A 22,500-nucleotide genomic window follows, 5' to 3' on the forward strand; every position below is an offset into this window, starting at 1 on the left:
TTTCCATTTCTCATCTGTGATTCACTCTCCGATTACCGAACAGGGAGTGTATTTGTCTGAGCACCAAAGAAGGACAACTTAGTGTAAACAAGGCGTAAGATACTCAACCTTACAGAATGGGATTTCTTTGTATTAATAAGTTAGACAGAGAGTTCTGCTGTACAGAGAGACACACAGACATGTACGTGGGCTTCAACCTCAAATAATAATAATAATAATAATAATAATAATAATAATAATAATAATATCACTGACTACATTAAAGATCAGATTATTATTAGATTTAAACATTTTAACTGTTTCTTCAAACTCATTAACCGGTAATGACGCGTACTAACACTAGTGTATAAACACACACTATATACACACACTATATACACACAATAGTTGTTAATTGGTGATTTCTGAGGCTGGTGACTCTAAGTGAACTTCTCCTCTGCAGCAGAGCTCAGTTTTGGTGTGTGATGGGTTTTACAAACGCACTCGACACAATACTGTTTCTGTAAGAGCTGTACATAGTCAGGCAAAAGAATCTAAACACATTTCAGGAAAATAAAAATGCTAAATGTTTTATACTATATTTATATATATATATAATAAAACCATTAATATAATACTGTATGAATATAACGGACATCATACTATTTTTCTTTTCCTGAAGTGTGTATACAATTTTGGCTGAGATGAAATGATGTTCTTGTTTCAAATTCATACATTTTCATAAACCTTTTAATGAGTGGAGGAGGAACAGCATTAAAACTCTTCTGATGCAGGAGCCAATCACTCATCGGGTCTCCTGTGAGAAACTTCTGCAGGCTGATCTTAACCAGCTCGGGAACACCATCACACTGAGCTGAAGAGGGAACGGACCCGATACCAAGTGCACACAGATGGAGAGAGTTAATGCGGGATGGAACATTCAGTCTGAGCGTCGCCTTCTCTTAAATCACAGACATAAAGCTTTTAAAAGGAACATCAGCACGTCTCACTAATCCAAAACAGACCTCTAATACGACATTAACCGCCTCCAGCACCTGCAGGACGTCAAACACAGAAACAATAACCCATGGCAGCGGTCATGTTCATGTGTAGAACGGCGCGCGGTTCGGCGTTAGCTCCAGGAGCTAGCTTGTTGACAGATGAGGATCTGGGACGGGTTAGGGTTAGGGTGTGATGGAGCTTTCCAGCACGAGGTCATGGTGACCTGCACAAACACGCGCGTGCCTCGCCAAGTTATTTTGGAAAAAACACGAGCCAGTACCAAATTCCAGAAGCTGAAGGACTCCAGAACAGCACAGGGGCTTGTGTGTACAGACACGGTGTGTTTAAACAAAGTCAAACTGCGTGGCGTTCTGTGACATTTAGATTCGCGTGAAATGGAGAAGATGAACTCATCCAAGAATTCATCCACCTGTGCATGTTGTTATATAAAGTACATTAAACTATCTTACTGGACAAAAAAAAAAAAAAGGTTGCATTAAATGTTGAGTCACTTTTAAATAATTTTGTTATAAAACAGATGATGATGTTTCAACAGAAAATAAAGTTTAGAAATCAAACTCTCTGCAATCCCAATCTGACACTTTTTGAGCTGGAGGTTCAGTCTGGTGTTCCTCACACACTTCCTCAAGTTAAGATGGAATTCTGTTCTCATTAAACAAATGCCACACATTTTGTGTTTGTGTTCGAGTCAAAGCAGGACTTTTGATTGTACAAAATAACACAACACAGTCCTGAGAGTAAACGCTCCCGTTATTTCCCAGTGTGTCACTAACGCTTGGACACCATCAAGGTAGAAGGTTCTCTCGGAACATCAGAGACACGATCGGACTGTCTGTCTGCTTCACCACTGAAATGCCGGCCTACCAGGAACTCCTTCTGTGCCTTTTTCAAACATTCTGTTTTCACAGAGCATGTCGTAATCAGAACAGGACATCCTGCGCTTCCAATCAAGAGTTCATCAACCAACATCAAGACACCAGCTGTTTAAATCTGCGGCCTGCTGGTGGGGAGGAAGTGAATCCATCATCAGCTCATGATCGCTAACCCGTTAGCTTTCTGCTAACAAAACATGTAAGCATGCCTTAATGGAGGTTTCCATGTTTGTTAGTTTGTTCACTTTCAGATCGACAGTTACATCGTTCACAAACCCAGAGTGCAGACGTGATTGATCCGGATCGTGTACGTTTATTCAACACTAGCGCATGATTATTAATTAACCCTGATGTATGTTGACTCACCGTTTGAGAAGTGCGCCCCCTGGGGGAAACTCAGCTCATTGCTATGCTCCGCCTCACAGGAGTATATGGCCTTCGCGTCTCTGTGGGGACAAAAACCAAACACAGTGAGGCGCTACAGCAACACATAGCCCGCGGTCTTACGCTTAAAAACTTTTATATGCCACATCTTCATCTCTCTTAAAATAATCTGGTCTATCGACGTATCACGTACCGTCCCGTTTGTGTAGCCAGCGAGGGAGTTTCGAACATCAGTGCCCGCGCTGCAACTCTGATAAACACAATAAGTTAATTAATAATAACTCGTCTGTCATCAATTCTAACATTACAGAGATGTGATGTATTTTAAACAGCACAGACAACGTGGACTATAAACTATAAAACACGAGCTCCTCTAAGGCTCATGTGTCTATGGTGCAGAGCTCCTGCTGAGTCCTGTGCTCTGATTGGTCAGAAGGTGGTAATTAATTCTCTCTTTAACAGCGGCTCTGACAGCAGTGAAGGTCCTTATTAATGCACTTGCTCTGATATGACATCGTTTCCATAGCAACGGTTTGCTCCCTGGACGTTCTGTTACCCGGATGCACAATACACTTAAAACACTTATATATACACGGTATATTTAACTTCATTCCCACACAAATGTCCATAAAATTCTATATATCCATATTGTACAGCTGTTTCGTATTTTTTGTATATATTTTCATATATTTTTCTTATATTGTATATTTTGTACTGTACAGTTATGTTATTTTATTTTCATTTTATATTTAATTTTATTCTTTCTTAGTTAAATTTCCCTTCTGTTTTCATTTTTTATATTCATTTCCTATTCTTTAGTCTCTTATTTAAAGGTCACTAACAGTTGTCTAAGCATTTCACTGTATATCGTACTGCGTATGACTGTGTATGTGACAAGTACAATTTTAATTTGAAGATTTGAATTTGTTTGTTTACAGGGATGTTTATATGTAACATCAGTAAGGAGTCTCCAGTGTCAGCGCTGTGTAACAGTCAGAGGAACTTACAGACAGATTTTCAGTTCTAACAGAGACATTAGGAAAAACAAACAGTCTTGTATCTACAGCGACACTTCACAGTCACATAACTAGAGTTCACCAGCAGGGGGTGCTGGAGTGTTCCTTCAGAGCGATTGGAGAAAATAGCAATATGAGGTGCGTGCTGATTGGTTGAGGCTTATCATGAAAACTCAGAGCTATTAAACACATCAGCGTCTGTTGTTATTATTTACGATAATAAACTGCATCAGAACAGAGCTGCACTTTCACTCCGCGGCTCCGGCCCGGATCATTGTCCACAGGACACAGTCCACTAGGACGCTTCCTTCCTGGACCCGGGCCAGGTGTGTGGACAGGGAGGCGAGAGCTCGTTCGGTCCAGCAGGGAGGAACATGGGTCCCTTTGTCTGTGTGTGAGTACAGAACACAAACAGAAATGGAGGAGGATGTGTGTGTGTGTGTGTGTGTGTGTGTGTGTCATGAGAAGCTGAGCCTCTCTCTGCTTTCTGTCTCCTGAGTAACAATGACGAAAAAATATATCTAAGAGAGAGAGAGAGAGAAAGATAAGGGACGACAGGAAAGCTGGAGGGTCACATCAACCCGGTCAGCAGCCAGAACATCATTATAGTTCCTGCAACACTAAAATCACCCCCTCACACCACTCCCCCCCCCTCACCCCGCTCCTTCAAGCACCCCAACAACAATGGCAAACTTATCATCCCTTCATCATTTACATTTAGTCATTTAGACAGACCCTCTTATCCAGAGCGATTTACATTTTTATCTCATTACACATCTGAGCAGTTGAGGATTAAGGGCCGCGCTCAAGGGCCCAACAGTGGCAACTTGGTGGTTGTGGGGATTTGAACCTGGGATCTTCCGGACCGTAGTCCAATGCCTTAACCACTGAGCTACCCCGGGTATCATCATCCCTTCATCATCCCTTCATGAGCTGCCTGTTGCATATTGTGTGCATTTTTTAAAGTCGAGGGTCACAAACTTTTAGTTCGTGGTAATAACCCCGCCCCCAGCCCCTGCCATCCCTGTGAATGAGCCGTTACTATGGAAACCATGACGTATTAGAGCAAGCGCGTGTAAACCTGCGCTACTGTCGAAGCTGCTGCTACAGAGAATTAATCAACACGTTCTGACCAATCAGAACGCAGGATTCTGCTGTGGTGTAAAATGAAACTAAATCAATTTTAAACTTTAATAACACAGTACAGATGAGTTGTTGGATTGATTTTCACAAACAGCTGGATGTAAAGTATCGTTGTGTCAGAGGAAATCTGATTGTGCTGACATTAGACACACACACGAGAGTCACTCACACTGAGAGCGGTCTCTGGGAGACGCCGAGCGACCCGACGTCCTGTCTCTGACGCTGGGGCAGTCTGGGGGGCGGGGCAGGGGGCGGGGCATCGTTCGATTTCTCTGTCATGGCAAACAACACCTTACTGAGGAGCTGAGAGCAACAACACAACTATACAACACCATAACCATAACAATAACAACTACACAACACTCACAACTACACAACAGTCACACCATAACACTCACCACTACACAACACTCACACCATAACACTCACCACTACACAACACTCACAACTACACAACACTCACAACTTAAGAACACTCACACCATAACACAACTACACAGTACTAATGACTACACAACACTCACACCATAACACTCACAACTACACACCACTCACAACTACACAACACTCAGTGCTCTACTCTAAGGCAGGATGTGGTGAGGTTCTGGTACCGTTGGAGCGGTGGGCCGATCGGGGCGTCGGTACCGGGACACACCCAAGCCGCTCTGACCTCCCCGCAGCTCCACAGCCATGTGTGACGTCTCCAGGAGCTTTACTCAGAGCAGACGAGCCGTTCGAGTCCTCCGAGTCTCCGTCCGCCCGCCCCGCGTCCTCTCTGGAGCCCGAGTCCCGGGCCCGGGGCCTGTCGGACCACCGGGACCACGACGGGAGCGACGGTGCCCCCTTCTGCAGGGAGCAGGGACCGAGTCTGGACGAGTTCTGCTCTGAGGAGTGAGACGAGAGCGACTCCATGCTGTCCATCACTGTACTGCAGGAACTACTGCTGAACCTGTCACCTACACACACACACACACACACACACACACACACACACACACACACACACACATAGTAAAACACACTGCTTTCTCTACACAATACACACTCTTTACACCAATTTTAAACAGTGCTTTACACTTTAACATTCACTCTCGCATTATTCACACACACACACACACACACACACACACACACACACACACACACACACAGTCATACACAACACAATATGCAGTGAAATGCTTACACGACCGCCCGTGACCTTAACATTTAAAAACAATTAACAAGAAATGAATAGTGGAATAATATAAGAGTAAGTTTAGCTGAAACATAAGAAAATCGACCTAAATATTTAAAAAATATATAAAAATATATAAGAAATACGTTCACACAGATGAGCAGGGACCCTGGACGTCTTTCTTTGGGTGTTTTTCACAGTCGGTAGACAAGTCTCTTTAGTGTCCTGCGTTTTTAAAACTGTGACCTTAAATGCCTACTTTCTGTAAGCTGTTAAGGTCTTAACGACCATTCCACAGGTGCATGTTAATTAATTGATTATGGTTAATTGAACATGTATGAAAAACATTGTTTAAACCCTTTACAATGAAGATCTGTAAAGTTATTTGGATTTTTACAACATTATCATTGAAACACACAGTCCTGAAAAAGGGGCGTTTCTTATTTTGCTGAGTGTATAAACACTACATCTGTATTCCATATACTTTATACAGTTCATTGTTTTCTTACAGTTTACACTCCTACCTGTTCATACCTATATTTTATACTTATTATTTTATAACTGTGTTATTGTAGTTGTTATGTTTAAGATTATTTTTTAGAGTCATTTGCCTCTTATTATTTACTTTTAGGTCACAAACAGTCGTAAACGATTTCACTGTATATCATATTGTATTGTGTAAGCTCGTGTACGTGATAAATAAAACGTGATTTCTTTAATGTCTACCGGTTCATTATTCCTCCATCTCATTATACCAAGTTAATCCATCTTACAATCCATGTGTTTAACTGTTTATTAATGTTCCCATCATTCTGTCCATCATTTATCCAGCAGGCACACACACACACACACACACACACACACACACACACACACACACACACACATTATCCATCAAAACATCCATGCATTCATTTTCCATCCGTCCACTTAAATATTCATTTATTTCTCCAGCCGTCATATCATTACTCATCCATCCATGTTCCAAACCCCCAACTCCATCCATTAAACCATCTCAACAATCTACCCAACAGTCACCTCTCCATATATACATCTCTCTGTCTTTTATCCATCCATCCATCCATCCATCCATCCATCCATCTCTACTCATCCCCCTATCTAAATTGTAAAAGGCAAATTATAGTAAATTTAAACATAATGTGTGTGTGTGGTGTGTGTGTGTGTGTGTGTGTGTGTGTGTGTGTGTGTGTGTGTGTGTGTGTGTGTGTGTGTGTGTGTGGTGTGTGGTGTGTGTGTGTGTGTGTGTGTGTGTGGTGTGTGTGTGTGTGTGTGTGTGTGTGTGTGTGTGTGGTGTGTGTGTGTGTGTGTGGTGTGTGTGTGTGTGTGTGTGTGGTGTGTGGTGTGTGTGTGTGTGTGTGTTGACTGACTCTCTGCCTCAGCAACACTCAGCGAGTGTGTGTACGGAGGTTTGGGTTTGCGCGCTCCTGTGGAGAGACAGATGGCTCGGGTCCTGCGTGACTCTGGATAAGTGTAAGGCTGCGCCAAGGGAACATTGGGGTCTGGAGTCTGGAGAAAGATCTGCACACACACACACACACACACACACACACACACACACACCTTTTACTCTGTATATCATTCTCCTGTAACACTAATCACAGTGTGGTGTCTGTAGAGCAAACCTTCTGGAAGTTCTCGATCAGGATCTCCACCACCACGTTCTGGAACTTGATGTTCATCATGGCAGCCACCGTGTCCTCCTGAGAGCGCATCAGCGTGGGGCCGAAGATCACGCCCAGGTTCGACACCGTCATCATGTTGGTCTTACTGTGAGTGGAGACACTAAACACACACACACACACACACACACAAACACACACACACACACACACATTAATAGTATAGACAGAAATAAGAAACAGGAAACATCAGAAAGCAGGCCTTCCTTACAGATGATGTTAGACAGACAGAGGAAGCTGACGTACGTTTGAAGGTGTTTTATTAAAATCTGCAGCATTTGCTTGTTTTTCTCGGGCAGTTTATGGACCAGCGCATGAACAGCACACACTCTGTAGTTCTGATCATCTGACTCTGTGACACACACAGACACACACACACACACACACACATTTTTCTAATAGTGGATTACAACAAAAAGTGTCCGTAAATAAATAAATAAAGGAAAAAACAGCTACCCCCCCACCCCCCCGAAAAAAAAAAATCCAGTAATTATATTAAATTATTAAATTATATCAAAATTGTTAAATTTTACACTGAAACCACATAAAATGTAACTTTTAATTTAAATAATCATGTTCCTCATTTATTAAAAATGATCATTTCAACAAGCTGCTAGTCTTATTGAACATCTAAACCACCAACTGATGGAGAAACTAAAGATGAGAGACTCACTGACTGCTGTGATGAAATCCTCATGCAGTCTGTAGGTCAGGAGCGGCTCACTGAGACACCTAGTGGCCAAACAGAATGATTACAGACAAGTGAGACACCTAGTGGCCAAACAGAATGATTACAGACAAGTGAGACACCTAGTGGCCAAACAGAATGATTACAGACAAGTGAGACACCTAGTGGCCAAACAGAATGATTACAGACAAGTGAGACACCTAGTGGCCAAACAGAATGATTACAGACAAGTGAGACACCTAGTGGCCAAACAGAATGATTACAGACAAGTGAGACACCTAGTGGCCAAACAGAATGATTACAGACAAGTGAGACACTTAGTGGCCAAACAGAATGATTACAGACAAGTGAGACACCTAATGGCCAAACAGCTGAATTACACACAGTCAACATCTTATTCCCAGCTTCATTCAGGAAAAGTTACATGTTATTACCCAGAATGCATTTCTCACACAGTGGATAATGGCACAGCGTGTGCACTGAAGGGGACAATCTGACCTGAGGTAATTCTTCAGCGCGCTGGTGATGGTTTTATTATCCCAGATTTCAGGGTCCAGGTCCACATCTGGTGGAGCTTTAGGTGCTGAGAAAAGTTAATGATAATAATTATTATAATATTAATAATAATAATAATAATTATTATTATTATATTATTCTTATTATTATTATTATTAATAATAATAATAATAATAACAAAAGAAAAAGAAGAGAATATTTACAAGGATATTATGTAATATCAAATAAAAAAACATTAAAAAGTTACATGTAATGTTTATATTAATGAGTAACATCTGAGTGCAGGGATTTATCTCGCGCTGCAGGACGATTAGCAGACACACTGTGATGTGACAGGACACAGAGAGCGTCCGCGCGCTCCGAGTGACCAGCAGATGGTGGTGTACGGCGTAATGCATTACTCTGAGTGAGAGGCTCGGCGGGAGTTCTCCTCCTGCAGCCAGAGACAAAGCGGATGCGCTAAATGCTAATCACTAACACGCCTGAAACAACGCCTGAGGATCGTCTCTTCAGCAAAGTTCAGACCGTCTATTAATATCCACCAAGGAACTCATTACACATCCTTACCTTGTCCTCCTCACACACCTACTCTCAGCAACACCGCTCACACCGCTAACACCGCTAACAGCTAATAAACTCTCACTGTCACATCAGTCACGGGGGGGGGGGGGGGGGTGGCTGTGAGGTGTGTGTGTGAGATGTAAGGTGTGTGTGTGGTGTGTGTGGGGATGTGTATGAGAGGTGTGTGAGAGATGTGTGGTGTGTGTGTGAGAGATGTGTGTTTGGTGTGTGTGTGTGTGTGGTGTGTGTGAGATGTGCGTGTAAATTAGGTGTGTGTGTGTGAGAGAGACAAGTGTGTGTGACAGGTATGTGAGGTGTGTGTGTGTGTGTGTGTGTGTGTGGTGTGTATGAGATGTGTGTGGTGTGTGTGTGTGTGTGTGTGTGTGTGTGTGTGTGGTTTTTGTGATGTGTGTGTGATGTGTGTGGTGTGTGTGAGGTGTGTGTGAGATGTGTGTTTGAGGTGTGTGTGTGTGTGGTGTGTGTGGTGTGTGTGTGGTGTGTGTGTGTGTGGTGTGTGTGTTGTGTGTGTGTGTGGTGTGTGTTGTGTGTGGTGTGTGTTGTGTGTGTTGTGTGTGTGAGATGTGTGTTTGAAGTGTGTGTGGTGTGTGTGTGTGTGGTGTGTGTGATGTGTGTTTGAGGTGTGTGTGTGGTGTGTGTGTTGTGTGTGTGTGTGTGTGGTGTGTGTGGTGTGTGTGATGTGTGTGTGTGTGTGGTGTGTGGTGTGTGTGTTGTGTGTGGTGTGTGTGTTGTGTGTGATGTGTGTGTGTGTGGTGTGTGTTGTGTGTGGTGTGTGTGTGTGTGTGTGTGTGTGTGTTGTGTGTGTTGTGTGTGTTGTGTGTGATGTGTGTGTGGTGTGTGTGTGAGATGTGTGTTTGAAGTGTGTGTGTGTGAGAGATGTGTGTGTGTGTGGTGTGTGTGATGTGTGTTTGAGGTGTGTGTGTGATGTGTGTGTGTGATGTGTGCGCGTGTGTGTGGTGTGTGTGTGTGTGTGTGTGTGTGTGTGTGTGTGTGTGCGTATGAGATGTGTGTGATGTGTGTGTGTGGTGTGTGTGTGTGTGTGTGATGTGTGTTTGATGTGTGTGTGTGATGTTTGTTTGAGGTGTGTGTGTGTGTGATGTGTGTATGTGTGTGTGATGTGTGTTTGAGGTGTGTGGTGTGTGTGTGTGTGTGTGGTCTGTGTGTGTGTGTGATGTATGTATGTGTGTGTGTGGTCTGTGTGTGTGTGTGTGAGATGTGTGTGTGATGTATGTGTGTGTGTGGTCTGTGTGTGTGTGTGTGGTCTGTGTGTGTGTGTGTGTGTGTGTGTGTGTGATGTGTGTTTGAGGTGTGTGTGTGTGTGTGTGTGTGACTTACAGAAGACGGAGTTTATCAGCTTCTGCACTTTAGAGTTGACTCCTCCTACACGGTACACACCCAGCGTCTGTACACCTGAGAGAGAGGAATAACCACATGGAGAGGGGCATTTACACACACACACACACACACACACACACACACACACACACACACACACACACACACACACACACACACACACACACACACACATCACACACAACACACACACACCACACACACACACCACACACACACACACACACAACACCAAACACACCACACACACACCTCTCATACACATCCCCCCCCACACACACACACAGACACACACATCACACACACACACACATCACACACACACACACACACACACATCACACACAACACACACACACCACACACACACACATCACACACACACACACACACACACACATCACACACACACACACACACACACACACACACACACACACACACACACACACACACACACACACACACACACACACATCACACACCACACACACACACCACACACACACCAAACACACCACACACACACCAAACACACCACACACACACCTCTCATACACATACCCCCCCCCACACACACACACACACACACACACACACACACACACACACACACACAGACACACACACAGACACACACATCACACACACACACACACACACACACACACACACACACACACACAGGAGGTCACCTCTGCTCTCCACCGCGCTCACACACTGCCTCACAAAGTGAAATCCGACTTCGTTCAGTTGAGCTGCGATTAAACACAGAGGAGGAACAAAACACTCCAGAAGTTACCTTTCAACATTCTCATAATAAACACACACACACACGCACACACACACACACACACACACACACACACACACACACACACACACACACAGAACAAACAGTGTGATAATGCCTGAGGTTTGAATACGGCATGTGATGGTGAGGGTGAAGAGGCGTAACTCACTCTCATCTTTCTTGTTCAGGACTGCAGGCAGGTTGTAGATCTAACACGGGAAACACACACTGAGTGTAAACACACTTCAGCAAAACCTCAAAAACCTCTTCATTATCTTATTTAAAATTCTGCAGCTCTGAGCATGGAACGTAACGTGGAGCGAAACATTAAGGGGAACATAGAGATGAAAATGAAGAGGAACGTGGAGACCAACACCAAAAGGAACGTTTAGAGGAGTGTGAAGAGAAACGTGAAGAGGAACATGGAGAGGAACATGGAGAGAAATGTGAAAAGGAACATGGGTAGGAACACCTAAAGGAACATGGAGAGAAATGTAAGAAGGATCATGAAGACCCAACACCTAAAGGAACATGTAGTGGAGCGTGAGGAGGAACGTAAGGAGGAACATGGAGAGGAACATGGAGCGAAATGTTAAGGGGAACATGGAGAGGGTTGTGAAGAGGGACATGGAGACCAACACCAAAAGGAACGTTTGGAGAAGTGTGAAGAGAAATGTGAAGATGAACATGGGTAGGAACACCTAAAGGAACATGGAAAGGGATGTAAGGAGGAACATGAAAACCAACACCTAAAGGAACATGTAGTGGAGCGTGAGGAGGAACATGGAGAGGAACATGGAGAGAAATGTGGAAATATTGGTGATGATGAGAAACCTACTGGCTCTTTGCCATCCATAGCTTCCAGCCACATCCTCCGGTTAGATTCAGACAGAGCCTGCAGGGTGATGATACCTTGCCTAACACACACACACAAACACGCATACACACCAGTGTTATCAGCAGTTGATGTTTTTTAATGTTGTTAGTCTTTAGGCTGCTCCTATCGAGGGGTCGCCACAGCCGACCATCTCATCCACACTGGCCAGGTGTTTTATGCCGGACGTCCTTCCTGCCTCAACTCTCCCTTTTTATCCGGATTTGGGACCGGCTGGGGTTGGGGGTTGGTGGGAACAGGGCCTTCGGAATAAACCAGATTAATCCGAGTGTGCAGAGGAAACGTTAGTTGATTTCGCAGTTCATGTCAACATTTTTAAGAGATTATAGATTATTTCTGCTAAACATCTTCATCACCTCAGAAACTGTTACACTTTGTTGGTGTTTGTTATTGAACAGGACAGTTTGAACAGACTAACAGACTCCGTCTGGTAAGTTTTATTATGGTCTGGTCATTATGATTTTTAATTGATAATAAATCTTATTTCACTTAATTGATTAGTTTTTGTTTGAGGAAGTCAATTTTGTACTTTGCAATTTTCTCACAAGTGACTGATTTCAAAAGAAAAGCTCTTAGGCCTGCTTTGGAGATTTAAATCCAGATTACAGACAGAGAACTGAACACCTGCTGGAGATCTGAATCTGAAACACACACACACACACACACACACACACTCACACACACACTTAAACCTCGACTCACACCAGTGATGTGTTTGATTTTGATACACTTTAAAGTCCTTGATCATATCATCAATCGCTAACAGCTTGTGTCACTTCCTGTGACCTGCGAACTAAACAGTGGCACTCGAGCCGTGTGATGTCACAGGTGTGTATCATGCAGGTGTTATGAAGAGGTTACAGTCACACCCTTCATTCATTCATCTGTCATTAATTAACGTGGGTCGCTGAGCTCTAAATTACTAAGTAATTTACTCAATAAATCCATTTATGGAAATGTGTTACATAAAAAATACAGACAATTACAGACGTTACATGGGAATGAATTTATTTGTTGTATTGTTTATGCACTTATTTCTCTCCCTCTGTCTCTCCCTCTTGTTCTCGAGCCACATCTTCGCTCGCTTTCAGAAGAGCGTCCGTGTCACACCGGAGCTCAGGATCTCTGATCAGGTCGCTTCTCCACAGTCGTTCTTGCTCGACAGAAGCATCCAGGTGATCCTCACCACTAGAGGCAGCACACAGTCACGCGCCATCCGCACCTGGTCGTCTGACGGAGCAGACTCCAGCAGGCAGAGGGTCAGACGCTTTCTGTTCAGACCTGCAGAAGGAGGAGCCACTGCATCTGCTAGAACTGAAACCTTGACTGCAGCTGGAGCTCATTCTGAGCTTGCATCTTCATCTGGATCAGGAACCCTAACGAGAGCCGGTGCTGGACTCAGCACTGCAGCTGGAGCTCGTTCAGTTCAACTCTGTTTCTGCAGCACTCCTAACGATGGTGAGTGTCACAAAGCAGCTTTACAGAATCAAAAAATCAGGGAAATAAGTTCAAAAAATGTGGAAAAATGCAAAACTGTGCAAAAGTCTTAGACACCCTACCTGCTGTAGAGCGAGGACGTCTTCAAAAGAGGTTCTACAATCAACATAAAACTATAAAAATAATAAAGATGGTGATTAAAGAAACTAAACCAATAATTAGTGTGATAAAGGGGGCCAATCTTATCCAGAAAGGGCAGTGTGTGTGTGTGTGTGTGTGGCTGCGATCAGTTCCACAGTGTACTTCACAGCACGCTCCCTGCTCCGTGTGTCACACCACTCAGAACACCCTGAAACGTCACCAGCACTGACATCACGTCCTCTGTGCGTTACCATGGTAACATAAAGCACCTTGGATACCTGTTGTGGATGCTGTGGAAATTTCACACTGCAGACATTAAGTATAGAATATTTACTAAAACAAATACTGAGACAATTATAAAATTACTGAAAGGTTTTTAACTCATAAACTAAATTATTTGATTAATTTATAGGATGTTCAGAAAAATATGTTTGTGCATTTTAGTTAAAAATTGCTAGTTTATATAATACAAATGATTTATTGATTTAATTAAATGTATTGTGTCATATTAATATTATTGTGTCCTCTATAATAATAATAATAATAATAATAATAAATATTTTTCGTTTTTTTTTTTACTCATGGGAATCTCATGTGAAAGGTTTTTATTCCATCAGATGTGGCTTTTGTTTTGTTAAAATGAAACCCTACACACACACACACACACATACACACAGGCCCTTTATGGAGGAGACACCCCTGGTTTAAAATATACTCTCAGGTACAGTGTGTGTGTGTGTGTGTGTGTGTTAGTTTTATAAGGAAATGATTTATTTCTTATCAATTTACATTGTTACAAAGCAGTGACAAATGATCTGCTCAAGTTTCACTGAACATCCTGCAGAATCAGCCTCGTCCTTTTGAGGACTTTGTTGAACCTGATACTTTTTTCATGCAGGTAAACCCAGATTTTTTTTTTTTTTGTCTAAAAACTGCTCTTTTACATAATATGCTTCTTTCTCTTCTGGCCTACAGATATTTTACTTTTAAGATTAAATTTTTTTGCTGAAATACTAATGTTTAGAAATCAGAAATAAACTTTGTACTGACGTAATAATGACTTTAAAAAACCTTGTATACACGTGTGCTTAAGACTTTTGCACAATACGACTAACACACACACACACACACACACACACACACAGTGCTGTATATATAAACTGTGACGGTGCTGAGGGAAAAACTCCCTGAGATGGTAATAGGAAGGAACCTTGAGAGGAACCAGACTCAACAGGGAACCCATCCTCATCTGGGTGATAACAGATAGCAGGGATTGATCTGCACTCATACTGTGTGTTAGGAGGCTGGAAGTTCAGTATAACAGGAGATGTGGAGAAGTTCATATGGAGTCCAGTTCATTATTGGAGGCTCAGGTAGACTGTAGGAAACTCCAGTCCTGAACTATCGAGCCACTGCAGTCACGAGTCCTCAGAGAGACAGCTGTCTGCATCAGCCGAGGACAGGACCGTCTTCATGATCAAGTAGAACCATCCCCAGTCACCACACGCATCCCAGACAGACTACACTGGGCGTTTATGCAATGATATCTCCATCCAGAAGTGGGACACCAGGACGGGCCAGACAGGCCCGGTCTTGCAGCTGCAGCTGGACTCGAAACTGCACCTGGAGCCAGCACATGATCTACAGGTAGAACAATATTTTCAGACATAATTGTATCTACAGCTAGAGCACTGCAATTGGCTTGGACCATATCTATAGCTGTAGATATCCTTTGTTATGCTGTTGGGCAAGAAAAGCATGGCGGTCTTCCTTCCGCTGAGCGACACACACATAAAGTGGCTTCTTACCCAACATCTTGTGGTTCATATTTTTTATAGCATTCATGCCTTCTTTAAAAGAGGAGAAGTGCACAAAACCAAAGCCTCTGGACTGACCATACAGCATCATCACCTTTGCACTGGTGATGGTTCCAAATGGGGAGAACATTCCGCGCAAAGCTTCATCATCCACGTTATCGTCCAGGTGTTTCACGTACAAGTTCAGACCCTGCCTATATATGTGCTCAATTTCAGCCTCCCTCTCAATTTTACTCTGCGCTCTGCCCACGTATATCTTCCTTCCGTTCACTTCCTTCCCGTTCATCACCTTCATGGCCCTCTGTGCATCCTCGTGTCTTTCAAAACTCACAAAGCCGAAGCCTTTAGATTTTCCGTTCTCATCAGTCATGACACGAACACTCACTGTCGGACCAAAGCTGTTGAAGATTTCCGCCAACATCTCATCATCCATGTCCTGGCCAAAGTTTTTAATGAAGATGTTGGTGAAGGTATCCGGGGAATGAGCAGTCTCAGGTTGTAAGGTGTCTGTCAGCTTCTCATCATCTGTGTTCTCGGGATCGGTGAACAGTTTGCTGTCCGGTGTTCTGATCGTTCCTTCTGTGGCATTGACAGACTCGAGGTTTACATGGCCAGATCTCTTCGACCCCTTATGGGACCACATTACTCGCATGGGCCGACCCATAAGCTGCTCAGAATTCAGCATTTGGATGGCGCACTCCGCCTCGGCTGGCTGGTAAAAGTTGATGTACGCATACTGCCGGGATGCGCTGGTCCTCCTGTACCTACAGAGCTTAAGGGAGTGAATGCAGCCTGCAGGGTTGAACTTCTCCCACAGCATGGACGCAGTCACACCAGGGTGCAGGTTGCCTACATACAGCACACTTAACATTATTTCTGTGTTCATTTCAGAACAATGAGAAAAAACCTCCCTGTTAATCGTTGAAGGTGCGGAAGCCTTGGCTGTCAGTGCTGGTGATCCCCGCTGGTCGCCGCCGATCATCGCTGCTGACCCCTGCTGACCCCTGCTGTTCAATCCTGCACTCTGTGGAACGGCCAACCCTGACCCCAGCAGATAAGGATAGAATTTGATCGCTTAATGCAGGTTCACATGGGTTAGTGATGTCATAAAGCCTGTTCCGTCCCCTCCATCCCCGTGGCCACTGGTTAGAGACCCTCATGACATCACAATGACACTTCACATGCCAGTGAACATGCTGCTGTTGGACCGGGCTGATTATTTAGGTGATTATGGATTATAGGTTATAAATGCAGATCTGCTTAACGTCTTCATCAGCCCAGAGGCTGCTAGACTTTTTGCTGTCTGTCTTTAACAGGACAAGCTCGTAAAATTTTTAAATGGTACACATTGTCTTTTCATTTTTTTTTTCTTTTTTATGAATTAAAATACAGAGCATGTGTAGGTGGGTGTGTTTATTAGGACGTGGAAAGAGAGAAGATGAACAGAGACGTCCCAAGTGTGTTCTCACTTCTCCTCTTGACACCACATGGTGCAGGTGAGTGAATGAATGAGTGAATGAATGAATGAATGAAAGAGTGAATGAGTGAATGAGTGAGTGGGTGGGTGAGTGAGCCAGGGATTTTTTTTCTGGTGTCACAGCCGAGCCCAAAAATAACCAATGCAACTGTACAAAACATAGTTACAAGACATTCTAATCTGAGCTCGACTGACTGGTTACAGACTTTCAGGAAACTGCTGGGCTGTGGGTCAAACCCAAATAATGATACTGACACACCTGACAAACCCAGCCATGATAGTGCACACGTGAAGCAGATAGGGTTAAGGGCCTCGCTCAAGGGCCCAACAGTGGCAACCTTCTGAACCGCCGACCTTCTGATCAGTAACTCAGTGCCTTAGCCCTCTAAGCCACCACTGCACTACAATTTTTGCATACGATCTTGTGTTTCCACCCTTAATATAACTTCAAAAATGACATTTACACAGACAGAAATGTCTACATCTTTAGCTTATCACTATTTAACAGCTGCATGTCAGGCGGTTGGTTCCTGATTGGTCAACTCCCTCTAAGGGAAACGTTTTCCACCAATCACAGCATGAGTATTATGCACATGAGTCGTCTCTGGTGCATCTTAAAAAAAAAATTTTTTTATTATTTAATTAAAAAAGTTAAACTCTTATATACTGTACAGTATTTTTTGTCACATGCAGTCAAATACTTCTAGCCTAGATTTTTGCTTTAATTTAAATGATTATGGCTTACAGCTCATAAAAATCCAGTCCCTCAAAATATTAGAATATTTCCATGAGCTCAATAAAGAAGGACAGTTTATATAGAAATGTGCAACTGGATAGAAATTACAATATGCTCAAAATGACACATATTTGTAAAGATAAAGTTACAGCAATTTAAGTCCTGAAAAAAACGACTTATTACCGACAAAATTTTTGGAAAAAATAACTAATACTTAATAAACTCAACTTTTGCTTCTATGCGATGAGGGTGATGATGACATTGGAGACACTGATCAATAGCCTAACAGAGCAATAAGAGTGTTTTTTTTTTGTCATGTACCAACATCTTCCTCTTGGTAATGACCCAGAGATTCTGTATACGGTTCAGGTCAGGTGAGTTTACTGGCCAGTAAAGCCCAGTAATATCAGTGTCAGTAAACCAGTTAGTGGTACTTTTGGCAGTGTGGGCAGGGCATAAGTCCTGCTGGAAAAGGAAAATCAGCAGCTCTTTAATCCTGGTCAGCAGATGGAAGCATGAAGTCCTCTAAAATCTCCTAGTAGACACAACATTGACCTTGGACTCGAAAAAAACACAGTGGACCAACACCAGCAGATGACATGGCTCCACAAACCCTCCAGTCTCTGAGACCTTGATTTCCAAATGAAATGTAAAATTAATTTTCATCTGAAAAGAGGACGGAGCATTGGTCCAGTTATTTTTCTCCATATGCCAGGCAAGAGGCTTCTGATGTTGTCTCTGGTTTAGGAGTGGCTTAAAACTAGGGATGCATCAGTTGTAGCCCATGGTGGCTCTTGATGCACTGACTCCAGCCTCACTCTACTTGTAAAGCTCTCGAAAAAAGACTTTCTACTTGTAAGGATCTTAAATCAGCTTTGCTGACAATTTTCACAAAAAGTCTCTGTTCTTGTGCACCTTTTCCACTCTTTTAACTTTCCATGAATATGATTCAGCACAGCGGCTTCTGTGGCTTATCCTCCTTGTAAAAGGGAGTCGAGGATCATCTTCTGGACAACTGTCGATTCAGCGGTCTTTCCCATGTGTGTACTGAACTAGACTGAGAGATACACAGTGTTTATACTGTATGAAGTGTAATTCACTCAAACTGCAAATAAAATATTCTAACATTTTCAGATGCTGGATTTTTGTTTTATGAGCTGAAAGCCGTAATCATGGAAATTAAAAGAAAAAAGGTGTGAAATATTTTTCCTTATGTTTAATGAATCTACACACACACACACACACACACAGCTGTGTTAAACATGTATTTGTATGTGTTGTTTATCGAACTGATGGATCATTAAAACTATAGAGCTTTACAGTAAAATACATATTTTTATTTAGTTAAAGGTTCAGCTCATTTCATGAGTGTTTTATTTATTACACTTATTTCTACACATTTTTCACTCTGTAAGTAAACACTTTTATATTTTTCCAAAATAAACACTAACACTTTTGCAGAACGATCCGCAGGTGAAGTGTTAGATCAGACAGCAGGTAGTTCAGCTGTTCACGTTTTAATGTTCAGGGTTTTTATATATATCTCTTTAGAACCACTGATTTATTTGTTGACGCTCTCGGTCAGATTTTGTGGATTAATCACTCGGGGAAAGTTTGATGAAGGCAACTCGAGCTGACTCTGATTATCACATGATGAGAGAGTGGAGATGTAATAGATCACAGCCAGTGGGGGGCGATAATGAGGTTAGCTCACACCTTATACCGGAGGCAGGTTGCGAGGAGCCGATAATCAGAAACACCTTCCTAATGAGCTAATGAGCTGCAGGGGACGTGGCTGAGGCGTGAACCGAGCACGTCACGCTGATGTATGTGAGACATCGCTCCTAATTTCACTTCATCATGACTCATTAGTTCCACTTTTAGGATTCCTCCTGTTAACGCTTCCTGAGTTCCCGCGCGTCCCCGCGTGTCCTTGTGGATGTAAATATTAGTGTATTTCTCATTTCCCTGCCACGCATTCTGCAGTAATACGTCCGATATTAACAAGCGAGCGATTCCCACTCGGCCGTGAACTTCCTGTGTTTTATTGAAAAGCAGCTCAACAGCTATTAATCAGCTCCTTCGAGCAGCTCCGTGTCTGCGCTCGGGTCGTGACCCGCTTCTGCTTCGCTCTGTTTTCTAATCCGTCTGATTAAAGAGGCTGAAGAAAGCACGGCTCTCCGCTTCTCCGGCGTGAACACGCAGCCCTTTACATGTGTCGAATTGCCTCAGTAATGCGAGGCGGCAGTTTGATGCCTGATTGTTTTTCCTCGCCTTTCCTCCGCCTCGGTGTGAGAGGTGCAAATTAGAGCTGAAATCACGGAGACGCTCTCAAACCGGGATGTGATATTAACAATCACCGTGTCAAGGGAGCCTGTGTGAACCACACAACAATCCCACGACGGCAGAAACACTCGAAATTAAAGCAATTACTGCACCCGAGAGGGGATGATTTGCAGGTGAGTCGAGATCAAACACCTCCTCAAAACCCCATCCAGTGGCCGAGAGGATCGAGTGCAATTAAATCAAACAATGAAACAAAGCGTGTGATCAGAATTAGAGAAATGTGAATGGATTTTATAAAAAGCCATGCTCATGCAGGCAGAGATGACACACACACACACACACACACACACAGAAGCCACATACCGAACTTTACAGAAAAACTGCAGGGGTCTGAATAGAGAGCGTTGACACGCAGTGTTTCTACATCATCACAAAACACAAAGAACACACACACACACACACACAGAAGAGTTCATCAGACATGAGAAGACACCAGTACATACATACAACATACAGTACACACATAATAAACACTCTGTGTGTGTGTGTGTGTGTGTGTTACAGTACAACACTTTCCTTGCGTTGATTAGACACACATACTGATGAGATGAGACTTGTCTTCACTTTTACACAGCTGTGTGAGTCAGACAGCCATGACGGGAACACAGCGACACACACACACACACACACACACGGTGATACACAATACACCAGTCGTTCCACATCAGTGAGGTTCCCGTGTCGACTGAGGAGACCAACCCCACGAAGGGCCGCGACTTAGAACCCAGTGGCTGAGCTCCGACCCCGTAGTGATGACCAAGGACTGAATGAGGTGAGGACTGAATCAGTACAATCCTGATATCCCACTGCCTTTAATTCCAGTAAAGATCTTCACTAAGCACAACTTGTCAATCTGGTAGGAGTTGAGAATGGAGATGAGCGTAAGAGAGCATTCAGTCAGGGGTCCGAAATCGAGGGTCACATCAGGAGTCTGCAGGGCGATGGTGGAAAAACACTCAGTCTTACTGTACGTCACTCAAACTGATGTTAGAACCTTTTGTTCTGAAAACCCTGAGCATGGTGAATCATCCGGGACCTCAGTAATGACCTTTCAATCTGTCTTGGGTTAACAGCCTGCTCTTCTACCATGGATTGTCTCCTCCGTCCTGCGCCTGCACTCAGCCGTCACCACATGGTGGCTTCATGCTGGAATCAGAAGATCACGACTGCATCACCCGACAAGCAGCGCAGCCGGACAAGCAGCACCTTTTCCCATCTCTCCTGTCACTAGTCCCCCTCTCACCATCTTGTTAACACAGTAGACCCGTCCTGTTCTATGTACAGTAGTCTCCCGCTGTGACCCACTCCAGGGGGGTTCTGATGGTTCTGACCCGTGCCATGTCTGTTTTTATCCGTCCTTACCTGTAGTCACTTTGTTCTCTTGTATTATCGTCAAATAAACATTTAGACTGCACCTGTGTCGCACCTGAGAGTCACTACAGACCCACAGGATGCGCGGGACATCAGAGACGGAGAGATCAGTCAGGGGAGCCAGAGCTGAAACGGAGTGTGTAGGAGCAGGTGTGTGTGTGTGTGTGTGTGTGTGTGTGTTGGTGGGATTTATTTACCTCTCTACCACAGCAACGTCGAAACAGAAGCGCTTGTCGATGGAGTCTGTTTTTCTCCTGATGCACGTCCTCAGGTGGAACACTTCAGGTGGGTTTAACACCAGCACCTCATTCTGCAGCCAGAGGACCAGAGGACCAGAGGACCAGTGGACCAGAGGACCAGGAGACCAGAGGACCAGGAGACCAGAGGACCAGAGGACCAGGAGACCAGAGGACCAGAGGACCAGGAGACCAGAGGACCAGAGGACCAGAGGACCAGGAGACCAGGAGACCAGAGGACCAGGAGACCAGAGGACCAGAGGACCAGAGGACCAGGGGACCAGAGGACCAGGGGACCAGAGGACCAGTGGACCAGAGGACCAGAGGACCAGTGGACCAGAGGACCAGAGGACCAGGAGACCAGTGGACCAGAGGACCAGGAGACCAGAGGACCAGAGAACCAGTGGACCAGAGAACCACACACACACACACACACACACACAAAGAGAGAGAGAGAGAGAGAGAGTAAGCCCGTCCCACATAGACAGTGTGGACAATCATGTCCCGCCCTCGCAGACTCTCAAGTGACTTCAGTTACAGTTTCAGTCACATTATTTATTTATTTATTTATTTATTTATTTATTTCCATTTTATATGTGACTGATCTAATATTCACAGAAATGACATCGTTATTCTTCATAGTTTTGGTCCAGAGATGGATTAATAATTTTATTGTGACAGTTTGAAGTGTTTTGCAGATGAATAATGTTTATTTAATTCTCTCGCTGTAAAACCGCAGCTTTAACCATTTTATACTTAATTAAATTTAATTAAATACTTTAACTCTTTATCTCAAAACTGCTTTAGAATTCTCCCCA

General features: G+C 43.6%; 2 protein-coding genes across 4 annotated transcripts in view; both read right to left on the reverse strand.

The window, feature by feature from the left end:
- Positions 1-22,500, reverse strand: part of LOC128527765 (rho GTPase-activating protein 42-like) — a 91,373-nt gene that overhangs the window by 1,973 nt on the left and 66,900 nt on the right. For 2 of the 3 annotated variants that reach the window (XM_053500333.1, XM_053500335.1), the window contains 15 exons: positions 21,644-21,756; positions 20,379-20,435; positions 12,065-12,143; positions 11,396-11,435; positions 11,129-11,191; positions 10,413-10,487; positions 8,481-8,565; positions 7,968-8,026; positions 7,541-7,646; positions 7,238-7,397; positions 6,983-7,133; positions 5,029-5,373; positions 4,587-4,689; positions 2,452-2,508; positions 2,241-2,320 (listed from right to left, as the gene is read on the reverse strand). In XM_053500333.1, coding sequence (XP_053356308.1) covers positions 2,241-2,320; positions 2,452-2,508; positions 4,587-4,689; positions 5,029-5,373; positions 6,983-7,133; positions 7,238-7,397; positions 7,541-7,646; positions 7,968-8,026; positions 8,481-8,565; positions 10,413-10,487; positions 11,129-11,191; positions 11,396-11,435; positions 12,065-12,143; positions 20,379-20,435; positions 21,644-21,756 — 1,573 coding nt within the window. The remainder of the gene's footprint in view (positions 1-2,240; positions 2,321-2,451; positions 2,509-4,586; positions 4,690-5,028; positions 5,374-6,982; positions 7,134-7,237; positions 7,398-7,540; positions 7,647-7,967; positions 8,027-8,480; positions 8,566-10,412; positions 10,488-11,128; positions 11,192-11,395; positions 11,436-12,064; positions 12,144-20,378; positions 20,436-21,643; positions 21,757-22,500) is intronic. The other variant, XM_053500334.1, reaches the window with a different exon arrangement.
- Positions 14,456-16,488, reverse strand: LOC128527766 (polyadenylate-binding protein 1-like). The gene has a single exon (XM_053500336.1). The coding sequence runs from the start codon at positions 16,400-16,402 to the stop codon at positions 15,413-15,415; it is 990 nt and encodes a 329-aa protein (XP_053356311.1). The 5' UTR covers positions 16,403-16,488; the 3' UTR covers positions 14,456-15,412.

This window comes from Clarias gariepinus, chromosome 7 (assembly GCF_024256425.1).
Source record: "Clarias gariepinus isolate MV-2021 ecotype Netherlands chromosome 7, CGAR_prim_01v2, whole genome shotgun sequence".
Taxonomy (NCBI): domain Eukaryota; kingdom Metazoa; phylum Chordata; class Actinopteri; order Siluriformes; family Clariidae; genus Clarias; species Clarias gariepinus.

What these genes read in the sequence shown, in the direction of transcription:
- LOC128527766 (XM_053500336.1), bottom strand. Translation starts at nt 16,402, where the DNA reads ATGAACACAGAAATAATGTTAAGTGTGCTGTATGTAGGCAACCTGCAC.